The sequence below is a fragment of the Misgurnus anguillicaudatus genome, chromosome 12 (assembly GCF_027580225.2).
Source record: "Misgurnus anguillicaudatus chromosome 12, ASM2758022v2, whole genome shotgun sequence".
NCBI classification, from domain to species: domain Eukaryota; kingdom Metazoa; phylum Chordata; class Actinopteri; order Cypriniformes; family Cobitidae; genus Misgurnus; species Misgurnus anguillicaudatus.
This window is the reverse complement of record NC_073348.2, coordinates 28877072-28892996: the sequence shown is the minus strand read 5'-3', so window position 1 is coordinate 28892996 and position 15925 is coordinate 28877072. Positions and strand designations below refer to the sequence as shown.

Sequence of the window (15925 nt, the reverse complement as noted above, 5' to 3'; positions counted from 1 at the left end):
TTGGGGCATTAAAGTTTTTTTTATTGAAATAATATATTTGCTTTTCACACCTGCAGATTGCAGAAGTTGAACCTTAGCATTTCATATGAATATTTGCTTTGCATCGCCATGTGTTGCACACTTAAGCTGTGTCCCAATTTAGAGGCTGAATCGAACGGGAAACTGCATCCTACAAAGGTTGCATTTATAGGCTGCATACATCATAAAGACGGTCATATTTTAAAATATCAACAATAATAAAGTTTACTATTATTTTTAGTTTATTGTAAATTGTTGTAATAGGCTTATGATGACGTGTAAATGCAATGCTCAATTTAAATAATCCAGGTTTGATGACGTATGCAGCCCGCATGTGCGACCTACAGAGGGTGCAGCCATCCATTTAAGAAATGGCCAAAGGATGTTCTTCGTTTCATGTTTGTCTCCTTTTCTTTACTCACATCTTAGCTCCACCCCCATAAGATGCCAGAAAGAGATACACATGTATCTACACAGCAAAATTACTAGTACCCATATATACACCAGCCGTGTACATTTTTGACTAGTGATTTTGCTGTCTATGACTGCTCAGGAATCTCACTTCTCGTTCCTTATCTCCCCACTGTTGAGTTAGAAAGTTGAGATCTTCTTCAAGATGGCTGAGCTTGATCAGTTTTTAGGTCATGAGATTAAAGCTAGAGCGACTGTTGAGTGACCATTAACGTGTCAAGCTAACCATTCCTAAATGAATCAATGGTTAAATGAATGAATTGTTTGGGTACCTTTGTATCAGGAAATGTCAAAAATACACGATTTATACTACAAAAAGACATGTACAATAGGATATAAGTATGCAATTTGTTTCATATAATTAATGTTTTTCATTCTGTGCAGAAATCACAAAACTTTTTGACCTTTACTTGCTTTGTGTTGATTCTTCCATCTTTGATTATAGGTAAAAAAAATACTTTCTGTTTCGTCTGAAGCTCATAAAACACACAAACATTTATGAAAACATATTTCAAAATGATAAAAATTCTGAACATTAAAATGAATGAATTTTTTGTCTTTTTAGGTCAGGAAACACAACATATTGTGCTAAACAGCCATCGGGTTTTTAAGGTTCATCAGGGAATGTCTGTCAATATCAGCTGTAACTACAACAATTCTGATGAAACTGAACGCTTTCATGCAGCTCTACATTTAAATAAAGATCATAAATTGTGCTCATATTTAATTAATAATAAAAATAAAACAAGTATGCGTCAGTCATGCAATAAAGACATCAGATGTATCTGGATTACAGATAGTAAAGAAATAACATTTGAGCTGTCAAATCTTCAGATAAACAATTCAGGCACCTACAGATGTATTGTGGATAGAGATATACCTCCTCCTGCTGTGACTATAGGAGAAAACAACACAACTGTTCAGGTTTTAGGTAAGACATTTAAAGAATCCTAATTTTGCATGATTATTAATATTATATACTATACCTGTAACACTGACATGGATGTGCTCTTGATTATTGAGTGTTTTACTAACAGTGCCATGTTTCATTAACCCCAATTCTAGCACGTCCCCATGTGTCCACATGTTTGAAAGAGCCTGATGGACATCCCATAATTTTGTGCAGCTCTGAGGGGTTTTATCCTTCTGATCTACAGCAGGTGTGGCTGAGAGATGGAGAATTATTGAACATCTCTCATACACACAGCATCACAAACAATTCAGATGGATCATTCACCCTCCATTCATACATAAATTTATCTTCTGACATATCTGATTCTTTAAACTATTCATGTGGGGTAAACCACTCATCATTAAACAAACAAGTTGTGCTCCATCTGTCTCTTGCAAATTGTAATGACAGGAAAACAGGTAATCAATAATATATGTGTATATAAAAAATATAATAATTCATCAGCCAGTGCAAATAGTGATTTGATTTTATGTTCACTCTATTTTGTTCAAGAGCCATCTTTACATGATATAAGTAATAATATGAAGATTGCTCTGACGATCTCTGCATTGCTGACTCTTATCATTTTAATCATGGCAGTAGTGCTGAAGCACTTCAGTGAGTTTCAAATATGATCTTATCTTCTAACACTTCATATTTTTATCCCTATATCTCAACACCTCCTCACTAATGTTGAGACGGTTGCCAAAATAATAATGAAACAATAATGCACAAGCAAACTTAAGTTTAAGATCCTTAAGATCAAATATTTCCACATTAGTGTCTGTAAGTACATTTTGAAGTAGTTTGACAATCTCATGTTTCTCCAGGAAAAACCAACCACAGGTCTTCTGTATCACCTAAATCTGTACAGTTTAATCCGCAGTCAGAGCTTATTTATTCAATGCTGGGTGATCATCGTCCTGTCCATTGCAGCCACAGCGGCGCTAACACCACCAGCACATTAAACACTGACTGAAGAGACACCAAACAATGACTGACAGAAGAAAATTGATTGTTGTTCAGTTAAATTCTGAACCTTTTATGCAAAGTTTGTTCAGTGGTGACTTGGTAGTAGTCATGTAAGCTGTTTATTCAGAAGGGTTAAGCTTAAGGTTGTCTTACCCAGAGAAAAACCTCATCAGTGAGTCACAGATCAAGTTAAAAACAGCCCAGTGTTGTGGTCTGTCTGCAATTTCAGAAAATGTATATTTGTAGTGTAAATGTTTAAGTATTGCTTTTTAATTTTCTTGATTTTTGGTAAATTGCTTTGTGAAAACAATGTATTAAAAACCATTAAATGACCCAATAACAGTCTTCCTGCTTGGAGTTTTTTTTTAATGCTGAGGATATGATATTGTACTACTATAATGTAATTAATATCTCCATCTTTTGCCACCTATGAGTGGCAGTGGGATCACAACGGCACTTATTGAATCATTTCCATAATACAAAAACAAGATCTTAATATCCTTTTTATATTTTTATGACATCGCAATCGCATTATGTCTCTCTCACACACGCACATGCACGCACATTCAGTTCGAAAAAAAATGGCATCCAAGAAAGCTTCTGGTGCCTTATTTTAACTTTTTATACCTTTTGATTGCATTTCAAGCGAGAAATTAGTATTGCAGAGAGTTTTCAAATATGAAATTCGTTATCACAAAGGTGCTCTCTGTTTATATTCCAAACAGAATTCCAATACGCTTCCTATGAAGGCTGTCTGGATGCATTTCCCAGAGCTGCCTTTATTCCACCAAAGTCATTATGCAATAAAATTCATTAGGCAGCAAGGCTAAGTCAGCTGCCTATGCTTTCTGACGATATTTCACGGCTCGCTTGTAGCAAAGTTTAAGTCTCTGATCTGTGAATTCTTATAATTTGGAGCGTTGAGGAGCCACAAAACTGGTATGTCACTGCATGACCTTTCTCTCTACTGAAAAGCACACATGGACAAAGCCAAACATCATATTAATGAGCTGCTCTCCGCCCACTCTCCGCAGCAACGTCCGAAAAATACTTCCATGTTTGAAGTCCAGTGTGACCGTGGCTTACAAAAATTAACCATGGTTTTACTACACTAACCATGGTTCAACTATGTTTTTTAAAAACCATGGTTGTCAAAACCATGGTTATTTTGTGGTTGCCATGGTTTTACTACAGCAATCATGTTTTTTTGGTTTTAACTGTAGTAAACCCATGGTTAATTTTTGTAAGGGTTGATATCCCCTACACCCCCTCAAAAACCACATCTGTCCACAATGACCCTAAAGGCAATATGTGTGGAGATAAGTGTGTAAATCATATTGCGATCAAGGTGGTGGTGATGCTCATGCTGTCGAAGATCTTATGTCATGATATTTTATTTGGTAAAAATTGTAAGTGGGGCGCCTTTAATTTTGTGGACAGTGGGTGGGGCCTGGAGTAAAAACGGTTGTTGTGATTCACTGGGCTGCTGTGTGCATTAGGGAAAGCTTCAAAGAATCATAAGAATCGATTCAGCCAAGCATCGTTTGCTCTGAGCATGCGTAAAATACAAAATGACGTCACTCGAGACTCACATTGAGCAGATCTTGTCGCGTGTGCCAGGCAACAGGCAGGCAGGAGTTACCCACATGTGGATGAAAGGAAAACACGGTCAGTATCTTTGTTTTTTTAGCGGTATGAGATCTCTAACAAATAATTTATGCTGTACAACATCTAAATGTAAAGTTACGAGTGATTTAATCAAGAAAACATTCGGGTAGACTAGTATTTCAAATGACATCGAGGCCACGTTAACTTCGCCTAGGATGTTACGTTAGTTAGCTAGCTGGCTGGCTTTAGTTTGTAATAATTATTTCATCCCCTATTAAGGAGCGTGATTAAAAATATGATATTTTTTTATATGATGTGCAAATAAGGTCGCCGTTAGCGCGGTTTGCTCACTATTCTTTGTTGGGCAACTGAATCAGATGTTTCCTGTGTGACTAACTGTTAACGTTAACAGACCAAGCAAGCTTTTGAACATATGAGTAATTTAACAGTTAATAGACGCCCCGACATAATACAGATTACTTTAAAAGTTGCGATTTTAGCCGACATTTATACGCTGACTAAAGTGCGTTTTTATAAATAAAAAAAAATAGTTGTTTTTAAGCCTCCGGTTAATCTAAAGCGTAGAAATTCAGCATGTTGACTTTTTAAATAAAAATGGCAATGTATAACGTGAAAATTATACGTTTTCAAGGATGCGATAAAGATATCAGACCGAGTCATTTCATTTATTCTGTTTTACTTGTTTAAACGGTTGTAATGTATTCAGCGCGCCAATCTGACGCTCTCTCCCGCGCGTGTGCTTTGTTAATACAGTACTTGTGTTTGGATTCGTGGACAGCCAAGACCTTATGAGCTTATGTTTCTGATACACGTGTAGATTTCCGTTGCTGACAATTCATATTTTAGATATATCTGTTTCGATTACGTCATTAATGAAACGTGATCTGACACGTGTTGCAATATACTTGAAATCGAACAGAACATGTGACAGTGTCAAATAGAGCACAATCAGTTTTTATTTATTTACTGATTAATTTGTGTATCTATATCTTTAAAAAAAAAATTTTTCTGTTGCGTTATTTGATTTTGAAGATGGCCCCATTGACTTTCATAGTAGGACTTGAATACTATGGAAGTCGATGGGGCCTTTGATGAGTTTGCTCAATTCCTCAAAATATCTTCCTCTGTGTTCATCAGAACAAAGGCATTTTTATACAGGTTTGTAACACAACATGAGAGTGATGACAAAAGTTTTATTTTTGGGTGAACTATCCCTTTAATGCAATTGCCCCAAAAACATACAAAGCCCCCATTTTATGTGTATAAAAACAGATAAAATACAATATGAATGTAGAATAAACTAGACGTCATATTCTTGTCTAGGTACTAAAGAGTATTTTTTTACAAATACATTGCATGTAAACCCATAACACTGCCTACTATTTACGTATAACAGCAAAATGTGTAACAAAAGCTACATATTCACACATCTATTGTGATTAAAATCATAACTATGATTTTAATTGAATATTTTAACATTTTGATGTTAAAAAGCCTAGCCCTGTAATATCGCTACAGCCCACAGTTTGGGAAGCACTGCTCAAAGTAGGCATTTAGTAGATAGTAGATAGGCATTTGTTGTACTCGGTTAAAATGAATGGATTTACATTCACAGACGTTGGACCAGGATTTCAGCTGAACAGCTAACAATGAAGAAAGAAATCGCAGCCGTGGTGTTTTTCCTCAAGCGGTTAATAAAGAAGGCTGAGAAGTTGGATGCAGAAAAGATGGACCTGTTTGTGGAACGGTTAACGGTAGCATTACAGGAGAAGTACAGGGGTCATTGGTATCCAGACAACCCAAGCAAGGGCCAAGCATTCAGGTACAACAGTACTCCACAATACTTTGATAACAGACTGTTTCATGTCTATGTATTAGGTATGTTATTCTCTTCAAAACATTTTGATGGTTCACAAAACTAAAATGTGCCTCCGATGTGTTTTGTATGCAGGTGTATCAGAGTAAACCGGTTTCAGAAAGAAGATGCCGAATTGTTCAGAGCATGTGCTGAAAGTGGAGTGCAATACAAAGATCTTGGTCTGCCTAAAGAGCTAACTCTATGGGTGGACCCTGGTGAGGTGTGTTGCAGGTAAGCTGTCACACGCCTTGAAAAATACAGAATATATGTTTTTTTTTACATATGTGTTGAGTTGTGCATTAATGTGTTTTTTCTTCTAGATACGGTGAGAAGAATCATGGTTTCACTGTGGCCACCTTCTCCAGTGATGATGAAGATGATAAAGAGGATGTGACGAAAAGGGTGACGAGTGCTGTGGAGAGGGTCACGTCAGATTACCATTCTGGGTCATCTTCTGATGAGGACACCAGCTGTAGAGAGCCCCTGTTCACCCCACCTTTCCACCACCAACCTCCTTACCAGGTACACAATGTCTTTAATGTTGAAATCCTGATTTGTCACTGATGACGAGTTTGACTATTTTGACCTAAACAAATTAATTTAGGATTTAGCTAGAAATTTTGGGGTTTGGCTTTGACATGTATAACAGGTGGTAACATATTGTACACCTGATTAACTGTTTTGCACTTTTTACTTTTCTGTTTTTGGGTTTACAGTGTTGAATTTATTAATTTTTTTGTGTTTGTATTTAATTTACTCTTCTTTTTAAAGCTTATATATGCCAGTCCCCAAATATGGCAGCCTGAACCAAGGAAGAAATTTGGACCTGGGAAGGGGAACTATCCTCCAAGGCCACACTACATGCCCCGCCCCCCTTACAGACCTAACCACTCCTATAAACCTCACACCTGGGTCCAGCACGGGTACCGTAGCAAGCACGGTTACTGGGCCGGCGCTCCTAATCTAGCACACCAGCTCCTGTGACCACTGCAACTATGTTTGTTATTTGATATCAATGTGATAGATGTTCAGTTGGAAATTGTTTTTTGAAGTTACCACTAAGATGACTGACCAAATTTTTTAAAAATGTATTTTTCTAGTTCTATTGTCACTTTTTTTTTTGAATTTGTGACTGGTCTATTTTTTAAAGATAACAGTAACTGTTTGCACTTTAGATTATTTGTAATAGAGAGTGTATCGTACATATTGGATTAGATGTATTTCAAGTATTTCAATATTTTTATGGTAATGGTAATATGTGCTTTATTTATGTTTAATGGGATCATTGTAATTTGATAACACTTTACATCGTTTTTGACATAGTTTCAATGACCAAATGTATTATTTATTCACAGTAAAGTATTATGTATTGCATAGACCACTTAAATTATGGATAACATTAAAAAACATTTTCAAATATCAAACATTTTAGATGTTTTCAACTTATTTGGCTGTAGTTTTGTTAGTAAACCTCTAGGTGGCAGCACAATATTAATATTTAACTACTTGGGCCTCCTAACTGCGCACTTGGGATACATCCACCAAGGACCTGGTGCAAATCATTTGTCATGTTTTTTAGGTAGTACAAGACAGTGCAGTACTGATTTATTAAACCAGGTAGTGCTTCTATACCACGTGGAAATAGATGAATGTCCCAATGCACGAATATGTATAATTGCACTCTCGGTACAGATTTTCTTCTGCATGAGTCAGTTCAGCAAGTTCAATATACTGGCCACACCTTCCTTAACTCTGAGCCCAGCAAACTATCCACAAACTCCGTGACATTGTAAGAGGAAATGGCTACATTTCATGGCTGTCAGCCCCTACCATTACAGACTTGAAGAATTGCCTAATCGTTCACTTTTCCACACCCATTGTGTGGAAAAGTGTCTATAATATCCAGTCCAATCTACACCGTTTGATAAACAGGTTGCTTTAAGCTGTTTAATATCTGCCACACTTAATATATACTCAAAACAAGCAGTGCATCAAGATATGTGCTTGCTTCCGAACATTTATGTTTCATCATATATTAATTTACTATAAGTGTTTTGTAATAGTACCCTCTTTCTGGTAATAGACGGCATAAAACCAATGACTAAAGCAACAGCGGTGATGTAACTGTACCTCTATGCAAATTCAGAGTACTGTGGAGAACAATAATGGATTGTAGTGTTGTTCTAGAAATAAATTTAAAAAGTACGATGCCATGCAAATTACTAATTAATGTACTTTATAGACGTAAATAATATTGTGTTGTGTGATACCAATCAAATTATATTAGCATTGAGCTTGACTTGCGGTCAGGCTGATCTTGAACCTGTCAATGCAGCCATTTTGAATAGCAAAAGTCAATATTTGTGTTAGTTTGGATATATTTTTAAATAACAATGGAAGCTTCGAAAAGAAAGCTTTAATGATGGTTGTGGAAAACAAAATGGCTAACAGTGCCCTAATATAAGAGTATGTTGTGTACCTGTACTATTCTGTTTGGTGAGGAAAAGGCCTCTGAGGAAACCGGAGACCCTGATATGGTGATATCCAAATCCTGGGATCCGTGTACAGGTGCACTATAGGTAGATTTAATTATATAAGGTGAATTCAGGTAGATAGGCTACACTTGACATTGAGATGACTGTTTAAAACTGCCCCAACTCCCAACCAATCTAAATTCACAATAAAAAATATATTTTCTATCGCTTCTCTCATTTAACAGATATTTGTATACCCTAGCCATAGAATATTTATTGTACCAATTTTATTTTTTGTATATTATACATAATAACGATACTTGCGAAAAGCCATTTATGCCACTGTTTTATGTGCCATATATGATAAAAACATAAATATTGCACTTATGCAGCTTAGACAGACGCAAGTTTTCACATTAACAATACACGTCTCTACACTTAGCCTCTTTCAGCTATAACACAGGCCTACGGCTGAAAATAAAATATGAGAAATATTATCGGAACTGACGTCAGTTCACGAGGACGAATGATGTGGCAAAAAGCAAAGGGCGAATCGCGAAGAACTAGTACCTCCTATACTCATCGTAATTTTTACTCCCAATTACCATATCAATCTTTATAATAATAATAAGTGTATTCTTACACAAGAACAATATTTTTATATTTTTTCTTGTAAAAGTGATAACATTAAGTCGTCAAACGAAATTAAATTCCCTCTTCCGCACAGCGCTTCGTATCCCTCCGCCTCAATTGAGGTCTACGGCTGTTTCCGGTGCGCTTCTCCACCGGACGGGTTCCGCCGCCATTGCAGGTTTGTAGAGTTCCCTTCAGCGGCGATTGACATTCTGGAGTTGAAGCGCCTCATTTACATTCAGCGGGCGACTAGAGTAACCGAACACATCCCCGGCTCATCTCCCTTCCCCAAAAAAACACGAGACCACCTCCATTCACCCCCGGCTTTGGATCTGGTGTAGTTTAGATTAGGTGTAACAGAAGGAATTGGAGAGGAAAGCGAAGAGGAACCACCATCATCATGGCTCAGATCCTGCCCATCAGATTCCAGGAGCACCTGCAGGTAAAGACTTCAACATCTTCAAATGACAGTCGCTGTGGATTTGTTGTGGGTTTGTAATGAAAACATACGTGTCCTTTTAAATAGACAGTCGTAGTAAAACCCACTCTAGCATGAATAAGACCTCCCATTATACAGGAGCCGCAGTAGCAGGGGAGTTAGCTTAGCAACAGTCGGGTAAAACCAGCAGAATCATGAATATACTGGCTGGTAGCGTCTAAAAACCGTGTGTCGTGTCTTCACAGGCAACATCACATCAATATTCTGGGCATGCGATTTCTGTTTGTAGAGTTTAGTTGAATTAACTGTGTAAATGTAGTGATTTATTTAAACTCTAGTTTAGCATGAACAAGATTTGTGGCCTGAATATGGAAGTGATTAAACTGAAAATAAATGGCAGGGTTTAGTAGTCAAAAGGTCATTGCATTAAACTCTAAACAACTGTCTTGCCGTTTATATACAAAAGTACATATTAATATACCTTACAGATATACTTATTTTGTGTTGGTTAAAATTAACCACTCTATGCTACAAAATTCATACACTTTAAATTTTTCTTTAATCTAAGAGGAAATATTTTTAAATTAGACGTCGAGATTACCTGAGTCAGGTAGCAGGTGTAACAACGCCCCGCCTTAATACGTGCGTGTGCTCCCATGATGTCATTAGGAAGCGTCACGTTATGCTTTTTCAGTTCCTCTCCATTTGCACTTAAATGATGTATTGTTTAAAAAAATGAATGGATCTCAATGGCTTAAAATCATTTTCTATGTTTTGGTCATCAATAATAATAAATATGTTTTTATATTGCAGTGTGAAAACCAATAATTCAGTGTATGCTGGTTCTATGTACTTGGCATGGGTCATTTTATATGACACACAGTCCTGCGGTTTAATCTATTAGCTATTGTTAAATCTTATATTTACATAGTACCTGGTCACTAATGGTCTGTTATAAGACTTGCTTTTCATTGGTCCCTTTATTCTGGGCCTTCAGTGTTTTCATTTTAGAAATGAAAAGGTGGATTGATAATGAAGTCTCATTCATTTGAATGTACATTAGATGCTGCAGAAGATATAGTTGACCAAATAGATCCAGAAGCTCTCGGGTGGTATTTTTATTTCATGAAATGAAAATGTGGTGGACCATCTCTGCATTGTACATTTACATTGTACTGTAAATGTACAGTGCAAATTTATGTTGTTTGAGACTGAAAATCTCAGAAATAGTTGAAATAGGTGGTGGGAATATTTAAAGTGGTCTCCAACATGGTGCCCGCACAGAGTCTGCGAGTTGCCCGCCAAAGCACATTCCATTAATAGTCTTAATTTTAATATATATTTATTACATTTTTATAGTATCTTAGCATCTTTTATGCATGTTAAAAACATATCAACAAGTAAAATAAATAAGTTTTGAGTAGACTATATCAAAAAGTAGCCCTCTGGATTGTTTTATCCATTTTGTTAGCCCTTGCTCACGAAAAGGTTGGAGACCCCTGATTTACAGCATTGAGGTCAGGTCACCAAAACTAAATCAATGTTAATCTAGAGACTGAATTTACTGGACTGTGTTTTGGGTATGTTGTGGTTATACACCCTGTGCATTCTGTGCTGTCTGTGTTAATTTACATCATTCATTGGATGGGTATAAAATTATGTAGATAATCTTAAAAGATGTGCAAGCCAAGGACTATTTGTCAGATGTTCTGACCATTTTCCTTTCATGTTGCCCTGTAGAGTAAAAACAACAAAATATATATTTTTTATGACATGCATTGCATGTTCACTTTATTAATGCAATTTCAAATATTCCTCATCGGAGTGCATTGAAATGCCTGCATGTTTATTTTCTTAGTTGATAACCAGAACTGAACAACCATGCAGCAAGTCATTTATTAAAAGTCTACAATGCATTGATTTTGCTGTAAATCACTTAAGTAATTTACTCCATGCTTATGAGAGTAACAGTAAGCACATTACAAGAACAAGTCAGGTGATCTGCCTATGGAGCGATTGTGAGTTTTATGTTGCATGCCCGTGTGATGCTGTTTAATACGTTACAAACCCTGCAAATGCTTTTGCTCTTTGAACTCTAACCTGCTGATCTCACATGACTGTCTCGTGTGGATGAAGATCCACTATTTCATTTTAGATTGCTCAGCATTGTATGTCTCTGCATACAGTGAATGTAGAGCAGATGTATTTTAAGGAAACTTTGTACAGTAGAGTCCATGCATATCCATTCAGCCGTTTCCTTTCCCTTTCAACACTTTACTGTCCGCACCAAACCTGTTGGGCCGGTCACATGTCACCTGCGGTCATATGGTCACATCTCCTAACATGTCGATTTAGCTTTCTAGACAATAGGTCTCTGCTTCCTGTTATGGAGGACGATGGCAGTGTGTTGCAAGCCTCAGCACATTGCGTATCCTTTTCCACTTTTCCTTGAGCCCTTTGCTGTCGTAGAGCATGCAGATTTTATGCTGAACAAGGTGCCATTTTCCCTGTGTACAGAAGGAAAGGGGTTAAAGCGGCACAGAAGGTTCCTGTGGGCCGTTATTCGTCAAGAAAGAATGTGCTGACGCCTTTCAATTTGGGAGAATAAATTCAAAGCGTTCATGTCATAAGACCCTTCAAGCATTAGAAAAGCGTCTCTTTCTTGCACTGATTTGTGCAAGGGAGAGAGCACACCCTTACACCCTTAGAAATGTGTTAAATGCATTAACACTCCAAATACAGTGTAGGTCAGCATGACAGAATTCTAACCCTGTAAAGTCAAGTAAGTGTCTCCTTTGTTAATGTTCAATGAGAAATACATCACACAGATGGTTACATGAAATTGTTAAGGGGAAAATGCCAGCCGGTGGGCAAGAAAATGTTTTTTATTGTACCCTGGTTGGATTTTTATGCATTATACAGTACTGTGCAAAAGTCTTAGGCCACTATGCCACAATTAGATTTGTTGTTTTTGCGATATTAGTGGTGGTGACCTAAGACTTTTGCACAGTATGTATGTAATCTCATCCCTATAAAATAGGTTAGATATGAATGAATCACATGACTACTTGTACTTTCTTCAAGAAAGTCTTGCACTGTTGTTGTTAGGATGCACCACAGGAAACGTAATTCTGCTAACGGGTTCCTCTCTTTCTTCCTTTGTTCATAAATTCAAACTCTGTCTTTCCTGTTATATCTTGCATGTATTTTATGCCAACTCACTGGTAATGTTTACAGCAGTGATCATTATCACTGTACAGTACACAATATAAAACAGGAAGTCAAGTTTACAACAGGAAAGTGATTGATGAAAGTTCATGTCTTTGAGAGCTCTATGGTTAAAGTTAAGTTTTGTTTGGATATCATTGGCCACCACGTTTTATTTTGTACAATCTATATTTTGCAAATTTCTCCATTAAAGGGATAGTTCATCCAAAAATTAAATTTCTGTTATTTACTACTCACCCTTTTGTTGTTCTTAACCTGTTATGAGGCTCTTAATTTTGTTGAACATAGAAGATTTAAAGAGTAATTGATGACAGCCATTGAATTAATCAAATAATTATTAATTAAATAATTATTTTCAATTATACCACGGGTCTGTTGAATGCTATATTCTGATTGGCTGAGAAATTTTCCGTGGGTATGCATTAATTTCTGATAACCACACACCTAACTTCTCAAATGTCTTAAAAATGGGCACCCGAGCAATGTTTGTGGTTACCGTGGTATAAGAGGAATAATTGACTCTGGTCCTTTGAATTATTTGAAAATAATGCACACCCGCGGTGTAACGGCACGACGCGTGTGCATTATTTTCTTATAATTCAATGGCGCGTCGTCAATTATTCCTTGCATAATTCAATGGACCAGAGTCATTTATTTAGCTTGTTGTATCATGATTACCACAGACATTGCTCTAGTGGTTATTTTAAGACATTTAATAGGTTAGATGTGCATTTATTGAAAAAGAGTGCATACCTGTAAAACATTTTCTAACCAATTAAAAAGCACAGTGGTATAAGTAAGGAATAACTGACGACGGGCCATTGAATTATAAGAAAATAATGCACACCCAAGGTGCAATTTGCGGAGTGCCGTTACACCGCGGGTGTGCATTTTCAAATAATTCATAGGACCGGTCAATTATTCCTCTTATACTACGGTTATCACAAACATTGCTCTGGTGCATATTTTTAAGACATTTGACAAGTTAGGTGTGCGGTTATCAGAAATTAATGCATACCGACAGAACATTTCTCAGCCAATCAGAATACAGCATTCAACAGAGCAGACCCATGGTATAAATTTTGATAAATGATGGTAAACACATTTGACGGTTTCCCATTGACTTGTTAATTTTTCAGTCTACTATTTCTTCAACTGTAAAAATGTACATATACTTACAAAAACAGACTTTACATATTTTTAAAAAGTATGCATATTTTAATAAACAAATCTAAACATACATTTTTTATAAATAGGCACCTTCAGTGTCTTGACTGAATTGTTTGCCTCTGAGCAGTTTTCCTTGTTCCATCTTGGACTTAAATTCCCATCCAGGATAAAATCAATATCAGATTCTGTTCTGCACTGAAGGGAAATATCCACAATGATCCAGAAAGGAACTTGCCTGCTATTTTTTGCATCATTGTCCATATGTTCCTTGAGGCATGCATTTTCTTGAAGGCCAGAGTATGACGATTTACCTTTGGGGAAGGGGAGGGTTAGTTTCTGGGTATGTCTGTCTGTGATGACACTGTATCGAGCAGGAGTTACATGCTGTGGATGATTCACACTTGGCCCACGGCTAACACTACGGCAGTTAGTGTTCTCTCACTTTTGCTTGCTTCACTCTTGAGAGGTGGCAAGGGATGGGTTTACCCTCAGCCAATGAGAGCGGAGTGCTCGGCACTGATGTCATTGTGTGTGATGTCATCCAGAGATACAGGAAAGGGTAGGAAAGGTCAGAGATGCATGTATGAGCAGGCTTCTGTTTATTTAATAGGGAAGTGATGTTTAAATTATATTTAAAAAAATTGACTGTTCTGTTTAAATAAGAATGTAACATTTTGTTTAATCATTTGGATCTGTTTCACTCCTATTGTATTTGGGTTAGTAGTTGAGTGATTGATAGTAGTTTGTGATGACGTGGCGTTCCGCTCCACATGACAGAAAAATGTGGGTGTGGCCTCGGGCGTGTCAGCATTCGTTTTTTTCATTGATAAAAGGTCTCGTTGATTTCGTTGAGGTCTTCCCAGAAAATATTCTTCCTGTTATATCTTGTTCTTTGATTAGGCTTGAGAAGTGCAGCATAAGACAGAGATACAACAGTACATTTGTAACTATTAGTTAATATTTAGTAACATTATGATTGGCAAAACTCCATGTTTTGAAGAACTATGAAGTCTTCCTGTTTAGTATGTAGAGCATTGTGTTAACAGTGCAAAGTTAATGGGTTCGATTCCCAAGAACAAACATGCTGTTTTATGTATGTGTAAATGTATAGCTTTAATGCAAAGATTCATATATGTAAATATAAGAATTATGATTAAATTATTCTTAGTATTGAACCTAAACCTCTGCAGATGATCACATTCATCTGCTTTAAATTAAATATCTGCTTATATTTTATGCATACTTCTACAGATTTATTTATATATAAATCTCATGTAGTCACAAATGACCAAAATGCACAGTGCATCCCCTTGATCTTATTTTATCTAGACTTTAAAATTAATCTAACAAATCTTTTAACGTTTAACAGTTATTTAGTATCACAGAGGACTGTCCTTCATTTCAGCTTCTCCATTTATCTATGCATCACGAATCGTGATGAAAATTGTAAGTAGCGTTACATAAGTGCAGTGCTCCTCATGTCATGTGTCTAGCTGTCATCTCTGATCATTGTAATTCCCTTTTGGATAGCAGCTGGTGCACAGTTTATAATAGTAAGAAGACCTTGACTGGTGATGTGTCTGTTCTGTGCTGGTCTACCGCCTAAGTGTACCAGTATTAGATACTGGTGTCTGGTGTCTGATAAAACCAAGGCTGGGTTTTGGCTGCTGTTCAGTAATAAAGTTACAGTTTTCTTTTTTTTGGCCATTTGACTTGGTATTTATTTGAAGAAGAGTCATTTTAAAAGTAGCTGTCAGTTTAGTAAAATGCCTGAAATTAAGATGCCTCCCACAGCTGGTCAGCTTTCCCCTTTAATCCTGTCTATGCCAATTTCAAATGTAAGTCTATTTTCAGATTTGATATTACTTTTCTTAGTCATATAGTCTGAATCATACTTTAGAGACAGACAAGTTAGAATTGGAATAATTTACTGTACATAAAAAAGATCAGTTATGTGTGAGTGTGTAGTGAAGATCAGGCATGTTTCTGGTAAGATCAAACCATTTGTGTCTGTATTAATGTTTCTGACTAATCTTAGGAATTTGGTATAGAATAGGGATGTTCATTACAGTGAATTTTCC

At 36.5% G+C, this 15925-nt stretch overlaps 2 protein-coding genes and 1 long non-coding RNA gene across 3 annotated transcripts in view; all 3 read left to right on the top strand.

Annotated features, from left to right (window-relative positions):
* The window catches only part of LOC141369198 (uncharacterized), a 47628-nt gene extending 45744 nt beyond the window's left edge, over positions 1–1884 (top strand). Inside the window, exons 2-4 of the long non-coding RNA XR_012372778.1 lie at positions 874–934; positions 1055–1420; positions 1555–1884. This is a non-coding gene — a long non-coding RNA (uncharacterized lncRNA). The remainder of the gene's footprint in view (positions 1–873; positions 935–1054; positions 1421–1554) is intronic.
* A 2044-nt stretch (positions 1885–3928) lies between these two features.
* On the top strand, positions 3929–7324 carry btg3 (B-cell translocation gene 3). Its single transcript, XM_055208383.2, has 5 exons — positions 3929–4081; positions 5658–5864; positions 5994–6131; positions 6221–6422; positions 6672–7324. Exons 2-5 carry the CDS (start codon positions 5692–5694, stop codon positions 6882–6884), a joined length of 726 nt encoding a protein of 241 aa, XP_055064358.1. The 5' UTR covers positions 3929–4081; positions 5658–5691; the 3' UTR covers positions 6885–7324.
* A 1819-nt stretch (positions 7325–9143) lies between these two features.
* The window catches only part of cltca (clathrin, heavy chain a (Hc)), a 41878-nt gene continuing 35096 nt past the window's right edge, over positions 9144–15925 (top strand). The window contains exon 1 of the mRNA XM_073874296.1: positions 9144–9449. Within this exon, the coding sequence (XP_073730397.1) occupies positions 9408–9449 (42 nt within the window). The 5' untranslated portion in view covers positions 9144–9407. The remainder of the gene's footprint in view (positions 9450–15925) is intronic.